The sequence below is a fragment of the Leptodactylus fuscus genome, chromosome 8 (assembly GCF_031893055.1).
Source record: "Leptodactylus fuscus isolate aLepFus1 chromosome 8, aLepFus1.hap2, whole genome shotgun sequence".
In the NCBI taxonomy this organism is placed as follows: Eukaryota; Metazoa; Chordata; class Amphibia; order Anura; family Leptodactylidae; genus Leptodactylus; species Leptodactylus fuscus.
Window position 1 is genome coordinate 20,675,819 of NC_134272.1, and position 20,849 is coordinate 20,696,667.

At 44.8% G+C, this 20,849-nt stretch overlaps 1 protein-coding gene across 1 annotated transcript; it reads right to left on the reverse strand.

Moving 5' to 3' along the window:
• Positions 1-5,324: 5,324 nt before the first annotated feature.
• Positions 5,325-19,362, reverse strand: FUS (FUS RNA binding protein). Its single transcript, XM_075285856.1, has 15 exons — positions 19,297-19,362; positions 17,642-17,666; positions 16,768-16,925; positions 16,521-16,683; positions 16,187-16,431; positions 15,931-16,105; positions 14,709-14,743; positions 13,782-13,817; positions 13,589-13,695; positions 13,171-13,300; positions 12,989-13,090; positions 7,312-7,429; positions 7,129-7,226; positions 6,880-7,039; positions 5,325-6,101 (listed from the first exon to the last, which is right to left on the reverse strand). The coding sequence occupies exons 1-15, from the start codon at positions 19,307-19,309 to the stop codon at positions 6,062-6,064; spliced, it is 1,605 nt and encodes a 534-aa protein (XP_075141957.1). The 5' UTR covers positions 19,310-19,362; the 3' UTR covers positions 5,325-6,061.
• Between the last annotated feature and the right edge of the window lie 1,487 nt (positions 19,363-20,849).

Consider the following 20,849-nt stretch of genomic DNA (forward strand, 5'->3'; position numbering starts at 1 on the left):
CCGGAGCTATCAGAGGATCGCCCGAATATTCCGAGGCTGGTGTGAGGAAAACCAGCGCAACTCCAACAGAAATTCAATTGTGGAATTCCTACAGGACGGCCTAGAGAGGGGGCTATCACCTGCCACCCTGAAGGTTCAAGTTTCAGCTCTGTCCGCTCTCCTGGAGACTCGGCTATCACAAGATCCTCTAATCAAGCAGTTCCTAAGAGGGGCCGCCAGGCTCCGCCCCCAGGTACAACCTCCAGTCCCCCGGTGGGATCTGGCTGCGGTTCTACAGGGGCTCTGTGCTCCCCTCTTTCAACCTTTATTTGAGGTGGATTGGAAGTACCTATCATACAAGGTTACCTTTCTGTTGGCAATAACCTCTGCCAAAAGGGTTGGAGAACTACAGGCCTTAGCGGCCTCGGAACCCTTTATAACCTTTTTCTCAGACAGGGTACAGCTGAGGTTTGTCCCAGGATTCTTGCCAAAGGTACCTACACTTCAGAATATCAACCAGGTAATTTCTTTACCGGCCTTCTTTCCCTCCCCCACTTCCGAGTGGGAAGAGAAGATGCACAAGCTGGACTTGGTCAGAGCACTGCGGATCTACCTGGACCGCACAGCCTCCTTCCGGAGTTCAGAAAATCCGCTGATCAATGTGTTTGGCCACAATAGAGGTGTCAAAGCATCGAAGGTGACTCTGTCAAAATGGATCAAGGAGGCCATCACCTGCTTCCTGCGTGCTCAAGACCTTCCGGTACCTGAGTTTGTCCGTGCCCACGCCACCAGAGCAGTGGCAACGTCCTGGGCAGAAAGACGTTCCCTTTCCTTGGAACAGATATGTGCCGCTGCTTCCTGGAGTTCACAGCTGACCTTCGCCAGGCACTACAGGCTGGATTGGCGTGCGGCGGATTCCACAGCGTTTGGACAGTCTGTCTTGGCATCAGCCTGCCAGGATCACCCACCCTAGGGTAATAGCGATACTTGCTAAATCCCCAGTTGTGCTGCTGGTTGGGCATAGGGGGAATGGAAGATTATGAATGATAATCTGTTTTCCCTTAGCCCAAACAGCAGCACAAGGCTCCCTCCCAGATCCTTGTCATTGTATATATTGTATTTGTATACTTTGGTACTAACACAGGGGGGAGGAGGTCTTGCGGCCTCTTATAGGGGGTTAAAGCTGTTAGTTCATTAAAAGTTCCATCTGTCCTAACAGCTCACAGGGGCAGAAATACCCCAGTTGTGCTGCTGTTTGGGCTAAGGGAAAACAGATTATCATTCATAATCTTCCAAAGTTCACACGTCAGTTTTTTTGGTCCGGAATTTGACCTGGAGGCTGCCTGAGATTCCGGACCAAAAAAAACGGCTAGCCGCACCTGGATGCCGGTGCAGTGCATCAGCATCCAGTCGTGGCATTTCTCCACGGATTAGGCCCAAATTAATGGGCCTAGTCGGGTGGAAGGTGTTGCGAGGCGGATGTCCGTGGCCGCCTGAAGAACGGGCAGCTCACTTCTTTTTTCCGTGCGCGAGAACAAACTACTCGCGGAAAAAGGAAATGACCGGCTCCCATTGATTTCAATGGGAGGCGTTTTTTTTGGTCAGGATTTTGACACAGATTCCGCATCAAAATCCTGATCAACAAACCCTGTCTGAACCCGGCCTAAGGGTATGTTCATATGGAGTTTTTTTTATAGGTTGCAAAATTCGGCTTCAGGAATTTTTTGATGTGTTTTGTACATGTTGCAGTTTTTGCTGCAGCACTCTATATGGACCTGGAAACTATGCTTATAGTTTTTGCCCCCCAAAAAAGCAAATGAATGGAAGGTATTTTTTAAGGCAAATTCCGCCTCAAAATCAGCCTGCAAAAAGTGTAAACATATCCTACGGGCATCAGTTCTTTAACAGGCTCTTGAATCTATTTTAGACACTGTGAGACTTTGTGGGAAAGGGGACTGGCCTGATGAAAGGAAATGGGGCTTAATGTGAGCCAATATTGTGTGAGAATTTTGTGCAAAGTAGACCATCTAAGGCTATGGTGGCAAATCTATGGCACAGGTGGCACTCAGAGCCCTCTCTGTGGATCAGATTGTACAGTGTGGGAGGCCACTGTGGAGCACATTGTTCTGTGTGTGGGCCCTTTACTATTTATATCACACAGTATCTGCTTTATAGCAGACGTGATATTAGTACAGGCTGTAATAACATTGCACGGTCACTATAAAACAGTGCAAAGTAAATAGTGAACATTAATTGTTCAAAAGTACCAAATGCAAACTATTACCTTTCAATACAAAGTTGTTCCCCTTCGTCCTACAGCAGCACAATATGGGGTATTTCTGCCCCTGTGCAAGACAGATAATTTAATGCGTGATATAATATCCTACAAGAGGACGAGAGAGAAGTTTCGTAGCTCCAGTTTTTCCGGTCCTGTCAAGGTCTTGCTTTTTGTTTTGCATTCCTGTAAATTGTTTATGAATAAAGAATATTCCTGTAAATTGTTTATGAAGAATATATATATATATATATATATATATATATATATACACATACACACATTATATTTTATCTGTTTTCCACAGATGTGAATGTGTGAATAAAGCCTAGAAAGTGGAAGAAAATTTGAACTAGACTCGACTAATAGCAACTAAAATATTTGCAGGTGGCATTTTTAGCACCAGCCTCAACACTTTGCCAAAAGTATGCAGGGCGTGTTGTGGGCAGAGCTACTTCCTGCACCGTATTCATGAACATTGACCCCACAACAGTGATGTAAGTGCCACCAGAATCTGACAACCCCAGGGCTGCTGATTTGTCTCTAGGCACAGGGCAAGCGCCCAAATCCTGATGAAGCCTCCATGTGAGCACCTCAGGTCACGACCATTTGGAGCACTCACAGGGGTGAACTTCTTGGATCTCTTAGACTGCTCTTAGTTACGTCAACTGATAAAGCGTCCTTAGAAGAGGCCTCTTGTACGCCCTGAAGGGACTGCGTTATTCCTCCCACCAATTACATAAAAAGTAAACAACCTGACCCAGACCTATAACCGGAACAGACGAGAATCCATTAAAGGGCTGTTACTAGAGATGAGCAAAGAGTGAAATATTGGAGATTCGATATTTGTTTCGAGTAGAGCCTCAATATTTGAATACTCGATCAAATCCCATTATAGTCTATGGGGAAAAAATGCTCGTTTCAGGGGAAACCACTATTCAACTAAAGGAGAGTCACCAAGTCCACGAATAGCAGGAGGAGAGTGTTTAGGAGGAGCGCTGTGCAGTTAAAGCGCATGGACCCCATTATAGTCTATGGGGTCTGTGCGCTTTAACTGCACAGATCTTGCAGTTGCACTGATAAAAAGTAAGCCCCCTCGTAACCGCAAGCTGCCAGCTCTCCCTACTAGCAAAGACTGTTCTGCAACAGGCTCATCCTTGCTAGTCGGGAGAGCTGGTAGCTTGCGTTTATGCGGGAGCTGACTTTTTCTCATAGGAATGCATTGGCCAGTGTTGACTGGCCAGTGTACAGCATTCAACCAATCAACGCTGGTTCTGCTGGAGGCTTGTCTGTGAGGAGGTGGAGTCTAAGATTGGACCACGACAGTCTCCATTGTGGTCCAATCTTAGACTCCGCCTCCTCACAGACAAGCCTCCGGCAGAACCAGTGTTGATTCGCTGAATGCTGTACACTGGCCAATCAACGCTGGTCAATTCATTCCTATGACAAAAAGTCAGCTCCCTCGTAACACCAAGCTGCCAGCTCTCCCGACCTAGCAAGGAAAAGCCTGCTGCAGAACCAGCGTTGACTTGCCGAATGCTGTATAGCAATCGGCCAATCAACGCTGATTGTGAATCGAATATTTACTGCGAATAGCGAGTAGTATTCGATCGAGTACGAGTATTTTGAATACCGTAGTATTCGATCGAATACCTACTCTATTGAATACTACTCGCTCATCTCTAGTTATTACCATCTCAGCCAATCATGGCCACAAGTTGTGACCACCAAGGCAGGGACTGTGAAGACAAATGACAGGGCTTGCAGTATGATGTTTCCACAACACCAATAGAAGTGAATGAGACACATGGAAACAGACGTGTTACCTTTGTGGTTGGTACTTGTAGCCTGTTCCTGCCAAAAAGTTAATAAATCCAAATATAACGTGAGACTGTACAGCAAGCGATGAAAGTATCTGAAGCGCTATAAAAAATATATTGGCACTGTATTAGAAAGATGCATGAGATTGATGTAATATCAGGTCACAATATCACAGGTCAAGCAGGTTCACATTCATCATTGAGCTAACTTTTGGTGATGAATTGTCACGCTAGCACTATACATTGAGTCATGTCTCAGTATAGCGGGGTTGTGAACTAGCTGCTGCCACTGCGTCTTGTGACATACTTCAAATTCTGTTTGAGGACAAGGTAGAGTCTTATCACGCACATTTTATCCTTCCTCATTACATTGTGATTTTACATCAATTACTGGAGTCAGTATATGCGGGGGGTTTTTTTTATTGAAATTTTTTAGTCCATATGTGGGTTATTTGCATAACCTCTCTGGTACATCAATCACTGGAGGCGGTATATGCGGGTTATTTATTGAAATTTTTTTTTAGTCCATATGCAGGTTATTTTTTATTGAATTTTTTTAGTCCATATGTGGGTTATTTTTTTATTGAAATTTTTTTAGTCCATATGCCGGATATTTGCATAACCTCTCTGGCAGCTGTGGGATAAAGGGGTTCTCCGCTTCATGATCCAGTGGCTGTATATGGAGATACATCAGTATCCAAATAAACATGACCTGACAGCTTGATCCCTCATCTCTCTCCATGTAACACAGAAAGGCTTCCGTGATGTTATTTTTTCCTTTGGGGTGAACTAAAATAACCTCTTACCGAGGAAACCAAGTCTCTGCTGTCTTTAAGGCCTGTGTGTTAGCCATATTAGTCATTTCTATGTCCCATACACACTACCATATTGTCACAGTCCGCAGTAAAGGGTCAGGAGCGTAATTTAGGACAGGTCTTATTTGTACCTGTTTTGCAGACCGTGCTGAATGTTTGAGGCCGCATGTTACATGGATGTCAAGTCTCCACATGCCGAACCACACAATGGTGTGTGCAAGTGTCCTTATACGGTGACTGATCAGAGCAATAGACATTGACTAAGTTTTGCCCATCCCTAACTTGTGCAACGTCAGGGACAATATCAAATCTGACCTGATGGTCCAGTCACAAAACCACACAGGTTTGATGACCATGACCTGAAAAAACATTAACTCCCCCGATTGTCTGCCATGTTTGGCCGTACCCATGAGCTTATTACATACAAAAGGCATTCAGAACACAAGCTTTATTGGTGACGTCCAACAAGCACTGAATCTTTACACAACCCGAAAGTCCCATCAGATCCCCCCGAAGTGGTTTTACATAAATACTGAAGATCCTTCATGGCCACAACCAGACGAGTGATTTACATTTCTCCAAGTCCCGTCATTTGACATCATTCCCACAGGCCTAGAGACCTGAGCCAGCCTCAGATGACATAATACAAGAGTATCGGGGTGAGTGACGCCTCAGCCGGGTATGTACAATGAGCCAAGACTGTGCAGTCATTGCCAGGTATGCGCAGTCATCGCTCGTCCCGTTCCACAGCTCTGATGTTGCGTCAACAGTTTTGTTCTGCTCATTCGCAGGTCTCCACGTAACAGATGGCGATCTGACTAATGGATTGTTCAGATCATAATAGGAGTAAACCCTGAGGCGTGACCTCTAGACTAGTGCACACGCTATATACATCTACATCAGCCACAGCGAGGGGCATCTGACAACACGACACTGTATGTGACAACTTATCCGCAAGAGATGAGACGTGGCACAGCGTGTAGGAAATTTACACACAAGTTCATCTGTTTAATGGGCAAGGACTTTACAAAGACGGATAAAATTCACAGCGCACTGCGGAGGTAATACAAAGTGTACGGAAATTCAGAACAGTTTTGCGAGAATCCATAGGATACATCATATGTAGAAAATAAAAACAGTATAACAACCGTAGAAATGGTGCAGGGGTCAAGTTAGTATGGCCGATCACGTCTGTCCTGTCTGTGGTCACCCCTGAAACGCAAGAACATGGAATTAATGATAAGTGGAGGCAATGACATGATCCCAAATAGACGAATGAAAATACAGCAATACATTCAGACCTAAAAAAAAAAAAAAAAAAAAAAAAAAGGCTTGTCCAGGAGTTGGGGCAGCCAGGGGGATGTAGAACAAAGCATAACCACCTGCCCCCAAGGTCCTGAGCCCCTTAAGACTACAGACCAGTGACCTCAATGTAGATGCTAGAATGGAGTTGGTAATATATTGGCATATATGCCTTGGATCCAGTAGGTGGCGCTGCCTCTTGTGACTTAGTATGAGGCATCATCTGTGTCACCATCAGAACAGGGGGGTTATGAATGCATATAGATAAGGCATGGTTAGTCTCTACTTGGGCCATGCAGCACCCAAATGCCAAGGCATTAGGTGTGTTAGTTGTGAAGACTGATGGGTAGAGTCCACAACTAACACCCCTAAGAGCGTTGGCAGTGCCACCCTCTGCACCCACATAAGCCTTATTTATACCATTCCATTCTATAGCCTCAGCGGTCCCTGGAGGGGGACCTGTGATATCACGCACATGTCACCTTTTTCTCCCTGGCATGAACCAATTGGTTTCCGCAGTCAATTAAGGCTCAGGACTTCTGTTAGCGGACAGAGAACCAGACACAGGCAAGTCTGTCTTTACACCGCCCCTCCCATCTAAGCGCATACATACAAGTTCTACAATTACCTCAGACGTTTTGGGCAGATTACAGCTTTTCTTTTACTACAATATTCAGCTATAACTCACCTGGAATCCATTTTGCCTGGTCCATAGCCACCACGGTCTCCACCTCTGCCTCCCCGGAATCCTCCTCTGTCACCACCTCTGCCTCTGAAGCCACCACGATCAAAACCACCACGGCTTCCGCCCCTCCTGTCATCGCCAAAACCTCCACCGCCACCACCACCTGAGGCACAAAAGAACCCCACATTATGTTAAGTCACATGAAAAATCACAACGCTGCATTATAGGAAAGGGTTAAATCAGAATCCTCACCCATGTGAGCACCGCCTGGCCCTCCGGGCCCATCAGGCTTGGGAGCCTTGCACTGATTGCATTCGTTTCTCCATGAGAAGTTCATGTTCTCACAAGTCCTGTAAGGAGGAACCAGAAGATGTGTCAGAGAAGATCCTATAACTCATTCACTATGCAGCCTGTGAATGGGCCTCTATAACTTACGGGTTTGGACATTTCCAGTCCCCAGCTCTCTGCTGTCCTCCACCGCCGCTGGGGTATCCACCACCTCCACGGCTGTTGTTGCTGCTAGGACCTCCAAATCCTCCACGCCCCATAGGTCCTGACAAAAAAATAAATAAATACATTACTAAAATTGCAAACATGTCCAAATAGCAAATAGTAAGCACCAGCTCGGCACTAAGTTCTGAGGTCATATCAATAGCCTAGGGAATAAGATAAAGGCCGGTGATGAACTAGAGAATGAATGGAGTAGCCGGGGTGCAGGCTCAGTCTCCTGATCTATAGGAATGGTAGTAAGACTTCCTCTAGATTAATGAGGGTCCCCACAGTCAGAGCCCCAGCGAATATGGAGTGATCTATCAACATGATAGAGGTTATCAGAACTTTGAACTATCCCTTTAACCCCATAGAGACACAGCCCAAAAGTGACTTAAGGACCAGGCCTCTTTTTTCAAAACTGACGTGTCACTTTAAATGTCAATAACTTTGAGACGCTTTAACTTATACAAGTGATTCTGAGATTGTTTTTTCGTAACACATTGTACTTCATGTCAGTAGTAAATTTTCGACAATATGTTTTGTCTTTAATTATGAAAAAATAGGAAATTTGGTGAAAATTTTGAAAAAAATGCAGTTTTCAAACTTTGAAATTGCAAGCCTTTCAAATAGAAAGTCATACTACCCAAATTTTTTCATAAATATAATTAACCATGTCTCATATTTATGTGGCAATCAAATTTTAAGCACCCTTTCATTTTTTTCAGAAATTATAAAGGCTTACAAGTCAAGCAGTAATTTTCCAAATTTTCAAGAAAATTTCCAAAACACATTTTTCAAGGGACTAGTTCAGTTCTGAAGGGAAATTGAAAGGCCTCTCTAATAAAACCCCCCAAAAGTCACCCCATTCTAAAAACTGCACTCCTGAAAGAATCCAAAACAGCAGTTAGAAAGTTTCTTAACCCTTTCAGCATTTCACAGCAATTACAACAAAATGGAGGTCAAATTTACATTTTTCAATTTCTGTCACTAATATATTCATTTAGCCCTAGAATTTACACATTTACTAAGGGTTAAAGGAGAAACTGCACCCCACATTTTGTTACACAATTTCTCCCGAACACAATACCCCATATGTGCTGGTACCCTAATGTACGGGCACACAATCGCTCTCAGAACGGATGGAGCGCTAATTGGATTTTGTAGGCCAGATTTTGCTAGAATACTTTTCAGGCACCATGTCCCATTTGCAGAGCCCCCAAGGTGCCAAAACAGGGGAAACCCCCAAAATGTCACCCCATTTTGGAAACTAGACCCCTCAAGGAATTTATCAAGGGGTATAGTGAGCCCTTTGACCCTACAGGTGTTTCACAGATTTTTTTACCGTTGAGATGTGAAAATGAAAAATTACTCTTTTTATAATAAAATGTCACTGTAGCCCCAAATTTTTCATCTTCACAAGGGGTTAAAGGAAAAATTGCTCCCCAAATTTTGTTACACAGTTTCTCCCGAACACGACAATACCACATATGTTCTGTTACCCTAATGTACGGGCACACGGTCGCTCTCAGAGCGGATGGAGCGCTAATTGGATTTTGTAGGCCAGATGTTGCTACAATACTTTTCAGGCACCATGTCCCGTTTGCAGAGCTCCCAAGGTGCCAAAACAGTGGAAACCCCCAAAATGTCACCCCATTTTGGAAACTAGACCCCTCAAGGAATTTACCAAGGGGTATAGTGAGCACTTGGACCCTACAGGAGTGTAACAGAATTGGCCCAACAAAAGGAAAAGTGACATTTTTTGCTATAAAATGTTGCTTTAACCTCAAATTTTGCATTTCCACAAGGGGTTAAAAGAGAAAATGCACCCCAAAAATTGTCAAGCATTTTCTCCCAACTACAGAAATGCCTCATATGTGGATGTAAAGTGATGTATGGGCACACTGTAGGGTCCAGAGCTGAAGGATCTCTATTGGGATTTTAGAGGGCAAATTTAGCTGAAATCTGTTTCAGGCACCATGTTGCATTTGGAGAGCCCCTGAAGTGCTAGAACAGTGGAAACCCCCCCCAAATGACCCCATTTTGAAAACTAGACCCCTCAAGGAATTTATAAAGGGGTTTAGTGAGCACTTGGACCCTACAGGTGTTTCACAGATTTTTTTTACCATTGAGATGTGAAAATGAAAAATTACTTTTTTTCCAATAAATCGTCCATTTAGCGCCATATTTTTAATTTTTGCAAGTAGTTAGAGAATTAAAAGCCCCCCAGTTTGTTACACAATTTCTCCTGAACATGGCAATACCCCATATGTGGCCATAATCTGCTGTATGGGTAAATGGTGGGGCTCAGAATGGAAAGATGGCTATTTGGCTTTTGAGGGCAGTTTTCAGGTGCCATGTCGCATTTGCTGAGCCCCTAAAGTACCAATACAATGGAAACCCCTCAAAAGTTACCCCATTTTAGAAACTACACCCGTCAAGGAATGAATCAAGGGGTATTATCATTTTGAGCCTAAAAAATGCTTCCCAAAAATTAATGTACAAAATGAAAATTTTAATTTTTAAAGAAATATGTCATTTCGGTGCCCAATACGTTGCACCCACTTTGTGTTGTCAGAGACCTGCACTCCTAAAACTATTAAGTGGGCGATCCCGAGGGGCAAAAAATTATATATGTAGGTATAAACTGCTGCTTGGGCACACAGCAGGGCTCAGAAGGGAAGGAGCACTACGCTTTTTAGCTTTTGGGGTACAGATTTAGAGGGACTTTCTGGGTGCCATGTTGTTTTTGCAGAGCCCTGGAGGTGCCAGTGAACTGGAATTCCCCAAGAAGTGACCCCATTTTGTAAGGGCAATTTTAGGGTCTCTGCAAATGTGACATGGCATCCAGAAAAAAAAAACCCAAACCGTCTAAGTCTGTGCTACAAAAACCAAATAACCCTTCTTCCCTTCTGTGTCTGGCTGTGCCCTAATATCAGTTTATTCCCACATATGACATTACGTGCATTATCCTGGGTACACCAGTGTCATACATGTGTCATACATGTGGCATAAACTGCAGTTTGGGCACACAGCAGGGGGCAGAAGGGAAGGAGCGCGATGAGGCTTTTGGAGTACAGATTCAGATGTTTGGTATCTGGACGCAATGTCATGTTTGTAGAGCCTGTAAGGTACCGGAAAAGTGGATTCCACAAAGGAGTGACCCCAGTTTGAAAACTGCACCCCTCAAAGAATTTATCAGGGGGTGTAGTGAGTATTAGTATCCCAGACGTGACTGCACAGCGGATGGCGAAGAGGGAATATATAAGCAGTATGGAGAACATTGCAAACACCAAATTGCCTACTATGTCCCAGTAGCTCCTATGATTGGGGGAGTCACTCTGGGGGGTCACTTCTGGTGTCTTTTCGTTCATAAGCTGTAAATCTGGGGTGTCCCCTGATATACGCTCGCACAGCTTATATATTCTCTACCTGATGCAGCCAGTCGTGTTCTAATAATTTGGCGGTTTTTGCGGGCTTTTGTTCTTGCATTACTAGATGCTGTATTTTCTTTATTTTTCTGGTGACGTGGCCATATAAGGGCTTGTTGTTTGCGGGATGCGATGCATTTTGTAATGACACCATTTTTGAGTGCCTACAACTTACCGAATACAATTTATTAACTCTTTTTTTTGCTGGATTAAAAAAAAAAAAAAAAAAAAAAAAAATCAATTCCGGTATTGCGTTTTACCTTTTAAATTTTTCGCCATGCAGCGTACAGTATAACTAACATATCTTTATTCTGCGAGTCGGTACGGTTACGGCGATACCTCATTTATATTATTTTTTTATGCAATACTAATTCTGCAGAATAAAAACACATTTGGAGACATAAATCAATGTTTTTTGCATCGCCATATTTTGAGAGGCGTAACATTTTTATTTTTTCTTTGACAGTGTTGGTTGAGGGCTTATTTTTTGCGGGACAATGTGTGCTTTTTATTGGCACTGTTGTGAGGTGCATTTGACTTTTTGATCACTTTTTATAGCACATTCTGTAAGGTGAGATGGCGAAAAATCACTACTTCCGGCGGGTTTTTCCGTTTTTTTTTTCTGTGGTTCACCGTGTACATTAAATATTGTTTCAGTTTTATTGTACAGATTGTTACGGACGCGGTGATACCAAATATGTATTGTTTTTATTAATTTTTAGTTTTTTTTTCTATATAATTCATTTTCTATAGAGAAAAAGGGTTTTTGGGCTTTATAACTATTAATTGTTTCAAAACACTTATTTTTTTTTCCACTTTTTTTTTTTTTTTTTTAACTTTTTCATGTGTCCCTATGGGACACTTAGAGCAGTGATGATTGCATCACTGATTCTCTAGTTTAGAGTGAGACACAGGCTGCAGTGACAGCCTGTGTGTTATCACTCTAGAAACAGGAAGTGAGTCGTACGGACGGCACAGACTCACTTCCAGAAGACGCCGGCCAGGATACAAAGGTGAGTGAGGTGAGTGGGACTCAGGGCTGGCTGGGGTCACTAAACAGACCCCTGGCCACTTAGTAGGGATACCAGCACCCCCCGATCTCGCAGCGGGGGGTGCTGGGGACCCCTACACGATCGGGCAACCCGTTGTTTGCCGTGATCATGTTTGATCACGGCAATCAACGGGTTAAAACCCAAAATCGGCACTCATGTCCGATGGAGGGTGATGGAGCAGGCTGTTAGTTGTCAGATACAACTAACACCCGCTCCAAGAACGCCCGCACTGCGCTGCGGGGATTGTTTACATCCATGTGGTACTATTACCACATCGGTCGTGAAGCACTAGACATCCATGTGGTAATAGTACCACATGGGTCGGGAAGGGGTTAAGGCAGGAGCCGCACGTTGTGAAAACATTGCATTTTACAGTACCTAGAAAGTGAATGGGATTCTGGCTAATCCCATCCACACATTGTGGAAAAAATATCTGGAATGGAAAAGCGTTTGAAAATTGCAGCAGGTCACTTATAGCTGTGGAAACACTGGCGGATTCTGTAAAGATTTAATAGGGGCAGAAAGTCCACAGAGGAAAACTATGGAAAAATGCAAAGAAAAATGAAAATGCTGCGGCAAAAAATGTGATGCGTTTTCACGGCGATTTGCTACATGGGGCCTTGGCTGCATCCACAAACCTTTAATTTTTGATTTCAAACTTAACTTTCAATTCTCAAATAAACCACATGCAGTATTTAGGGAGGAATTTGCTGCAGATTTGGAAGCCGATTTTGCCCCTGAATCTGAAGCGGATTCCTCCCGAATCCACCTCCCGTTCTTTTCAATGGGAGCAGAGATTGCAGCAGGATGCAGAAAATAAGTGTCCTGCTCGACCCTGCCGTGGATTCAGCCCAGTGTGTCCACGGCTTGAGACTCTATAGATTAGACCCATTCGTACGGCCCTAATCAGGAGAGGGATGCAGTGAGGGAATGCTGATGCGCTGCACATCCTGTCTAGACCGCAGTGAAAATGCCAGAGGTGGAAAAAAAGAGGAATTCCTCTTCGTCTGCCATGTGAACATACCCTTACACCACCATGTGAGTGCACCCTCATGGCTTAAGAGCTTTTTTAAAAAAAAAAAATAAAAAATCAGGTGCAATAGTTTAAAAGAAAAATAGCCCAGGCATCCATTTACATACCTCCACGTCCTCTTCCTCGGCCGTTTCCACCTCCTCGGCTGTTGAAGTCTGCCCTTCGTGTGGCAAAGGAGACTTTAATCTGGTTTCCAGAGAATTCTTTACCTGAATGGAATAAATACAGAGATGTAACTCCCTGTAAGTCACACAATGGAGGGCGCACAGATACGCCAACAATCACTCACCATCAAACCAGTCAATTGCGGCCTTAGCAGAGGGAGGGTCATCGAAGGACACTGTCGCTTCGCCCTTCAGCTTGCCCGTCTCGCGGTCGGTGTACAGGTTTATCATGGGCTGTCCAGTCTTTTTGTTTGTCTGTTTAGGGAACGTACATAATGTAAGTGGTCTGAATGCGGTGTATAATACGCACCATAATGACAAGGCTCACATACTCCATGACATCGTGTAAATGACTGATACAGATAAAAGAGCAGACCTGTAGAAACAATATTTCCATGAAACGGCTCACTTTGCAGTAGTCTGCCATGTACAAGGCTAGTTATTTACTGCCAGAGCGATGGCACTTGTAAAAGCAGCAAATCTATAGCATGTACACACGTGTAAGCCCTCACACCCCAGGACGGCTCAATGTCCAGCCCTCACCTTGATTATTCCAATCTGCTTAAAGTAGTCTGCGACTGACTCCACTGTCACGTTCTCACCAAGACCTTGCACAAAGATGGTGTTGTTGTCGGAGTTATCTTGTTCGGCTGTAATAACAACCTGCTGTTAGTAATCATAGCAGTGTATAGAGGGCAATATTGGCTTAATACTAGGACATACTAGGAGCACTTACGCATGTCATGTCGGGGGGGTCCTCCTTCACGTGGTCCTTTGGAGAAGAGCAGAGAGAAGACGCCATGTTACAGGTCTGTCAGCACACGCAGGCTACCACCCCCCCACACACAGAAACAGCTATATGAACGCTCAGACTATCCATTATCAATACAGACTTTTACACACAAGTCTACTCTGGTCTTTACGGAAACTCTAGGGTCTCCTCCAGGACCCAGGTCTGCCATGTCAGGAGCAGAAAACAAACCATACACTGCGGCAGAGCCAACTCCTGCGTGCCGTACTCCTATAATATCCATCCAGTCTATGAAGGCACAATGTGAGCCTCGGCACACCGGCCACCATGTACGACCACCTTCCTAGTGCACCCTGTGTTCAACCCTCGTTTTTTGTGACTCTTGCACTTTTTTTCACGTCCACTGAACCATAGTTTTAGATGTTTGTTTTTTTTGACCACCTGAGTTGTTTTTAGCCACAAATATTACCCAACGATAAGTCATAACCAGTACACAGTGTCTTTGTCTTGTACCTTTTTAACCACCATGGATTTTGGTCACACAAGTTTAAGCTTGAAACCATTTTCCACATTACACACGTGAGAATTTTATTTTTTAGGTTTTTTTTCTTATATACCAGGTTGATAAAGTTAATGGACCCGTGACTCTTAGCACATGCATTGACCAATTTCCTGCCTCCCCAATACTAACCAGACCCCTGCAGCTTCTGCTGCCGTCAGCATCACCACCCTGGAATATATGTTCTACTAAACCAAAAATAATAATAAGAAATAAAATAAGACTGAACATAAAGTGCACTGGCACCGACAGTGGAATGAGCCCCCCCCAGATCTCCTCCGGCATGAATGAACCCAAAGAAAATGAACAGTAACAAGAATTTGTGTTGGAGATTTTACAACGCTTTCACTTACCACCAAATTTACTGAATCCTCCCCGTTCACCACCGCTGAGAAGACAATTAGGAGAAATTGAAGCATTTTGTACTGAGATTCCCGAGGCTAGAGAAGTAGTTCTGATCCGTCACACACAATGTCTAGGTGTGCACGCACTCGGTACAACTAACACACTTGCGGCTTTGTTGCTAGGAAGCCTTCTGCGCGATTTCGGCTTTGACATTACATCTAGTCAACACCTTTACGTTCGACACCATTATTTTTCGTTCTACGAGCTCTCATTGTGGTTTTAATACCAAGGTTTGCACAGAATTCACCTCATTGTCCGTGCTATGTGCACACGGGTAGTTACGGTTGTGTAACGCTACACTTATAGAGGCTAGGTGTATATATATATATTTATGCTGATATAAAGCTAGTGTGAAAGCGGACGACACCTTGAAAACCTGTAGCACATAAAATGCAGAATTTGTTAACAAGCAGAGCAACACAACAAACATGATTTGGCAGTTGTATTCCTAACTCTGCGGCCATCTTCTCCATACTTACCTCGTGCTGCCCCCCCATCCTGTGTCCGGCTCGTCCCCACCTAACCCTCCACCATTGGCATTGCCCACGCCCCCCCACGTCACCATCACACAAACTAAGCAAATCGGCCGTAGACAGAGACACACAGACCTTCTGACCTAGAACACGCTTTAAGGATAATATTGTGCCCTTCGCACTTTTGACCATTTTTTTTTTTTTGTTATTGCTCCGTTTGTTTCCGTGACACTTTGTGAACTCAGTGATTTATTGGAAATCTTACGGCTTATAATAAAACTTAACCACTATAATACACAACACTTGTATCATGGTACCCAAGTATATTGTACACCACATTACTACAGCCCAGGAGACATTTTGTTTGAGGTTCAGTTTTGTTGCATTATTTTTCACCTTTTTGGGGTTTTTTTCATTGTACAATTATGAATATAACCACAAGGAGCCCTCCGTCATCCTGCCTAGAGTGCACTGACCAGTTTGTCTTGACCTTTGCGGTACATTTACACCCTTTTCATTCCTCTCTTTACAGCCACAGGGTTGTCAGTGCTTAGGAATCAGTTTACCACCAGTGTATACATATCTGTAGTAAAACCCTTATTGCATAGTCTAGTCATTAAGACCTCTCTGCTGCAGCCAATCAGCATCCAGACATCCATGCTCCGCCCACACACACTGCCCATGGTCAGATACCTACCCCATGCCGCCTCTTCCGCCACGGCTTCCTCTGCCACCTCTGTCAAAGCCTCCACGGCCACCGAACCCTCCACGCCCTCGGCCTCTACCTTCAGGTCCGCCATAGCCACCCTGGTCAGAGCTGCTGTAACCTCCACCTCCACCTATGGAAGGAGAGTCCTGGTTGTAGCCACCAGCTAAAGGAGAAAAAAAAAGATGTCAGAATGGCAAACAATCATATATGTCTGCAAAAACATCTGATCCTTTGGGGTTCTTACATCCACTGCTGTATTGTGACTGTTGCTGGCCATAGCCCTGAGGGGCGTTGTAGCTGGACTGCTGCCCATAAGAGCTTGGCTGCTGACTTCCATAACTGCTGCTGCCTTGCTGTCCTCCATAGCTGGACTGGTGCTGCCCCCCATAGCCACCCTGCTGGCTGCCATAACTGCTGCCGCTCTGCTGGCCATAGCTGCTTCCTTGCTGTTGTTGCTGGTAGGATGAGGATTGGGAATTGCTGCCGTAGCTACAATAAAAGGACAGTAGACTGTCAGAGGCACAGCTGAGGTCAAAGGGTCTGGCATCATTTAGTAAGAAGAGCGAAAAGTCTCTTACCTTCCTGAGTTGCTGCTGGCGGGGGGTTGCTGAGGGTAGCTGGAATACGATGACTGAGATGACGGCTGCTGCTGCCCCCCACCATAAGGAGTCTGTGAGGTCTGCGAGCTGCCATAGTTACCAGCCCCATAGCCTTGTGGAGCTGACTGGGAGCTGTAGCCGGCTGTACAGAAGTAAACAGAAAAGGAATGAGGCAAGCTCCAAAAAGAAAAAAACACACAAACAAATGACTATAGGGGACACTTACAGCTCTGCTCTTGACCATAGGAAGAGCTATATCCTCCACCCTGACCGTAAGAGGAGGACCCAGCAGACTGGCCATAGCTGCCATAACCCTGCTGGCTGTAGGACTGGCTGCCCTGCTGAGAATAGCTCTGCGCTGGCTGAGATGGGTAGGCCCCATACCTAATCAAAGAAAGGAAAAAGCAGAAATATAATTCATAGAAACACCAGAGGGCGCTCTGAGCAAATGGGGCATAAAACTGACTGATCTATCTCTGTCTACAGAGGATCACTTCCATGCCACAGCTCAGGACCTGAATATACATCACAGACTGAGGGAGCAGGACAAGCCCTAGTATAAAAATACTACAAAAAAGGGGATCAACGGTGTCCCCAACAGTCAGACAAACACACAACCCCATTTAGATCGAAGTAGTTGGACCCCTACTGATCAAAGTCTTATCACCTACAGTTTCCAGGGGATACCGTGTCATACCCAGTACATGCCTTTAAAAGGAGCGGGCCATTAATAAATTTAGCCTAGAAGACCCCTTTAACAAATTGAAATAATGGCATAAATGGCCAATATAGCAGTCACTGTACAGTTACAGGACACATGGGCGACTGAGAATTGATGAGAATGCCCCTGACATTTGTGTCCCCATACATAGGATGGATTGGCCCTGAGATCAGACGACCGGTTTATGGTCTCTTCTAGACCCCCACCCTCACTGATCATCTGATCACCACATATATGTATTACATGATGATATCCATTCAGATACATAAACTTCCAGAAAGTATAAGGCCAGGGCAATGATGCTTCCACTAGTAGCTCCCCCTTCTAGTTAATAGTGGGATCCCCCGCTATGATGTCTCCAAATCTTGTGGATTCTTACCCTTGGCTGGCTTGCTGGGTGTAATCTGCAAATAAAACAGAAGACGAAGGTAAGTACCTCTGTAGTAAGTACACAGCCCCCCCCCCATATTATAGCAAGGCACAATACAGCAGCTCCAGGCGTTATGTCCATAGATCAACCACAGATCACAACTGAATTGTGCAACACTAATAATCCAGTAGATCCTCGTCTAATTCAGACACTGACAGCAGGGATCTGACTACTTCTAGGGGTGGAGGGTCCCAGGGGAATAGACCAGTGGTGTCACAGAAGGGGAGATCGTTTCATGCACACGTGTGTAGTGTTGGTCCATGTGTGATCCGTTACCACATACCCATGTGAGCTACAAAATATAAAGCTGGTCCTATCCCTGCTGATTTCTACATACCACCGGCCCAACCAGATTTATTTTCATTTGTGCCACAAAGCCTTGGTATATGATGCAGAAAATCTACACAGGCCATAGACTTCCCTCCCGACCTCCCGGATAACGGCCACGGCAATTTATGACGACCTATAGGCCTCATCATAAATAAGGGGCCCCCACACAAGTGAGCAGGTATGTCTGATTCCAGGGATTATTTACGCCATGGTCAGGGGCACGGCTTGGTGCAGGTTTTTTTTTTTAAATGAATCAATTTGCACAAAAAGAATTGTGACTTTAAATACTGATAGTCGGCAAGCAAGACGAAATAGATGCGTTCCAATCACAAGCCTTTGGTGTTTCGACTTGTCCCATTTCACATATCCCTCGTGCACCTCATGGTTGCAAAATGGTAATTTTTCTATTTATTAAATGGACCGTACATCAATTTTTCCACAGTTGTATGAACATAGCCCAACGGCACATTCACACAATAGCAGCTTTTTTTTTAATAACCTCACTCGGCCGCAGACTGAACGAGCGTAGTCACAAGTGCGGTTTTTGCACATTTGGCCGGACACCCAATAGAAACTAAATGGGTTAAAACAAAGGACATCCCATCCCCCTCCTTGCGATCCCCCACTTCTATTCAGACCCTTATTGATCTCTACAACCCGATCCCTCACGAAACAAAGGATATGACCGCTCAGCCAATCGCTGACAGTCGCAGTGACCCCGCCTCAATGGAAAATGAGGAGTGTATTCAGTGTTCTGAGCGGGATCATATAGAAATCAATGGGGGATCTCAGACGAAGCAGTGGCTTTAGGACCTTGTCTGGAACCCCCAAAATTTCACCATCCTCTGCACCTCCCCTTACAGCCACTTCTACCCCTCCCCGAAAAACCTAACAGACCCAGCTCCTCTGCGGCCCCTTTAAATCCTCTCACACCATCAAATGCAGTCTATTCTGCCTAGTAACAGGCGCAGCCAATCACCGCTCGCCTCTCCACACAGCAACCACCCCCGCCCTCAGCGTGAAATGGCGCCACCTCACCACAACAAAATGGCCGCCAACAAAGAAAAATACCGGAAAACCGGCAGCGGCTCATACCGAAAAATACCGAGGTCGTGACGGCGCACACACAGCAACTACTGGTCCGACACACTGCGGTATCAGCCGCCCGGTTCGGTGACTCACTCACTAGCGCCGCTGCCCGGGGTATGGGTATAAATATAACACACAGGCTTATAATTCACCCCTCAGAACACACCGGAGGCCAGGCTTCTTACCGTTAGTCGCCATGATCGTTGTTCTGGTTGATTTCACACAGAAAAACTCCTTCTCCTTAGCCTCCTCACGCTGCAGTGATTGGGGCGGGCTCTGTGCAGAGTCTTATATGCACTTGGGGCGAACCATCCTGCCAGATCTGCGGGGGAGTGCTAATAGTGGTGTGTGGTGCTGTTGCTGTAATACAGGCAGCATCATTATATACTTGTATGTCTATGGTCCTGGCTGATATTACATTATATACAATATTACGCATATATAACTATACTGTGACATGTGCAGCGTCATCTCATATAAATACGCGGTCATTTTATTATTTTTTTGAGGTAGAAAATATTGTAAATCGCATTACGATACGATACAGCTGCGGAGCAATGTTAAAATATGGTGCTACAATTTATGTTTGCGGCAGGTTTTATAATCTCGCACCAATTCAGTACCAATCTATCGAATTTACACAAGCGCCGATCCTGGTGCAAATCACAGGCACAATCGTGGCAAAAATATCATTACGTTTTTTTGTGTAAACATGTTCAGATGGGCCTGGTGTCTCTGTATCTTACTTTTTTGTGTTGGGAGTCACTATGCTCACTTGTGTGAGTACGCGCATGCGCAGTATTACCTTGGTGATGTCATTACGTCCCTACGTCTGCTCGGGACAGTGCAAAAAGAAGATGGCTGCGTTACGTGAGGTGGGACGAAGCGTGGAAACGCGTAACGTCTATGGCATATTTCTACTGCACGATGTTTGTCCTGCATTGAGCTACCAATAAAGAGAAAGATGTTTTTATAAGAACGTCAGTGCCGCTTCACTTTTTTCCTTCTTACACGTGATATCACTGTCGCCTCAGATTTCTGCTGCGGATTCTTTGAAAAATATGCGTCGAATCGAATGCGTAAATCCTTCACGTGTGAACATGCTTGAAACCCGATTCACAGGAATATTGCAGGTGTATTTTTACGCCCATACCATAGCCAATCGTTCTGGCCCCACCATGGGTCTAATGAGCGTGCTCAAAGCATAGTCACGATTGTCAGAAATGGGGTGTCATGGCCGTTTTTGTAATTGAGGGAGATTTATTACGCTAGTTTTCAGGCGTGAAACGCGTGAAAAAGACTCCACTTTGTGCCCGTGATGGGATTACGTGCAACAGTGTTCTTTTATGCCGCCCTCACTACTTTCCTCAGAGTGGATATGTTGATGGATGCGGCGTAAATCATCCCTAAAATCTACGCCACCCTCTGTCGGTGCAGAAATTTCAGTCTTCAGAAACCTCCCCGTTTATCCCAATATGGCTACTCATGTCCTATTTTTGCGCTTTTTCACTGATTAATAGACTCAATGAGGGATCCGTGAAAACAGGTCCCAGTTGGATCAAAACTGGTCGTTAAAAAAAGTATATGTATACATTTTTACAATCACTGAAGGTTTTTTGTCGCGGATACGTCAGTTACGTATGAAGGGGGAGGCGCTAATACCGGTTTACTTGAAGCAGCCACCAAGTAACGATAACCTGCCATTTTTTACCTACACACGGAAGGAACGATGAAGAGA

Coding starts and splice junctions, on each gene's coding strand:
- FUS (XM_075285856.1), bottom strand. Junction 16,432..16,520: donor GCCAGCAGCAACTCAGGAAG/GTAAGAGACTTT, acceptor CTTTTATTGTAG/CTACGGCAGCAATTCCCAAT. Junction 7,227..7,311: donor GACTGGAAATGTCCAAACCC/GTAAGTTATAGA, acceptor TCCTCCTTACAG/GACTTGTGAGAACATGAACT.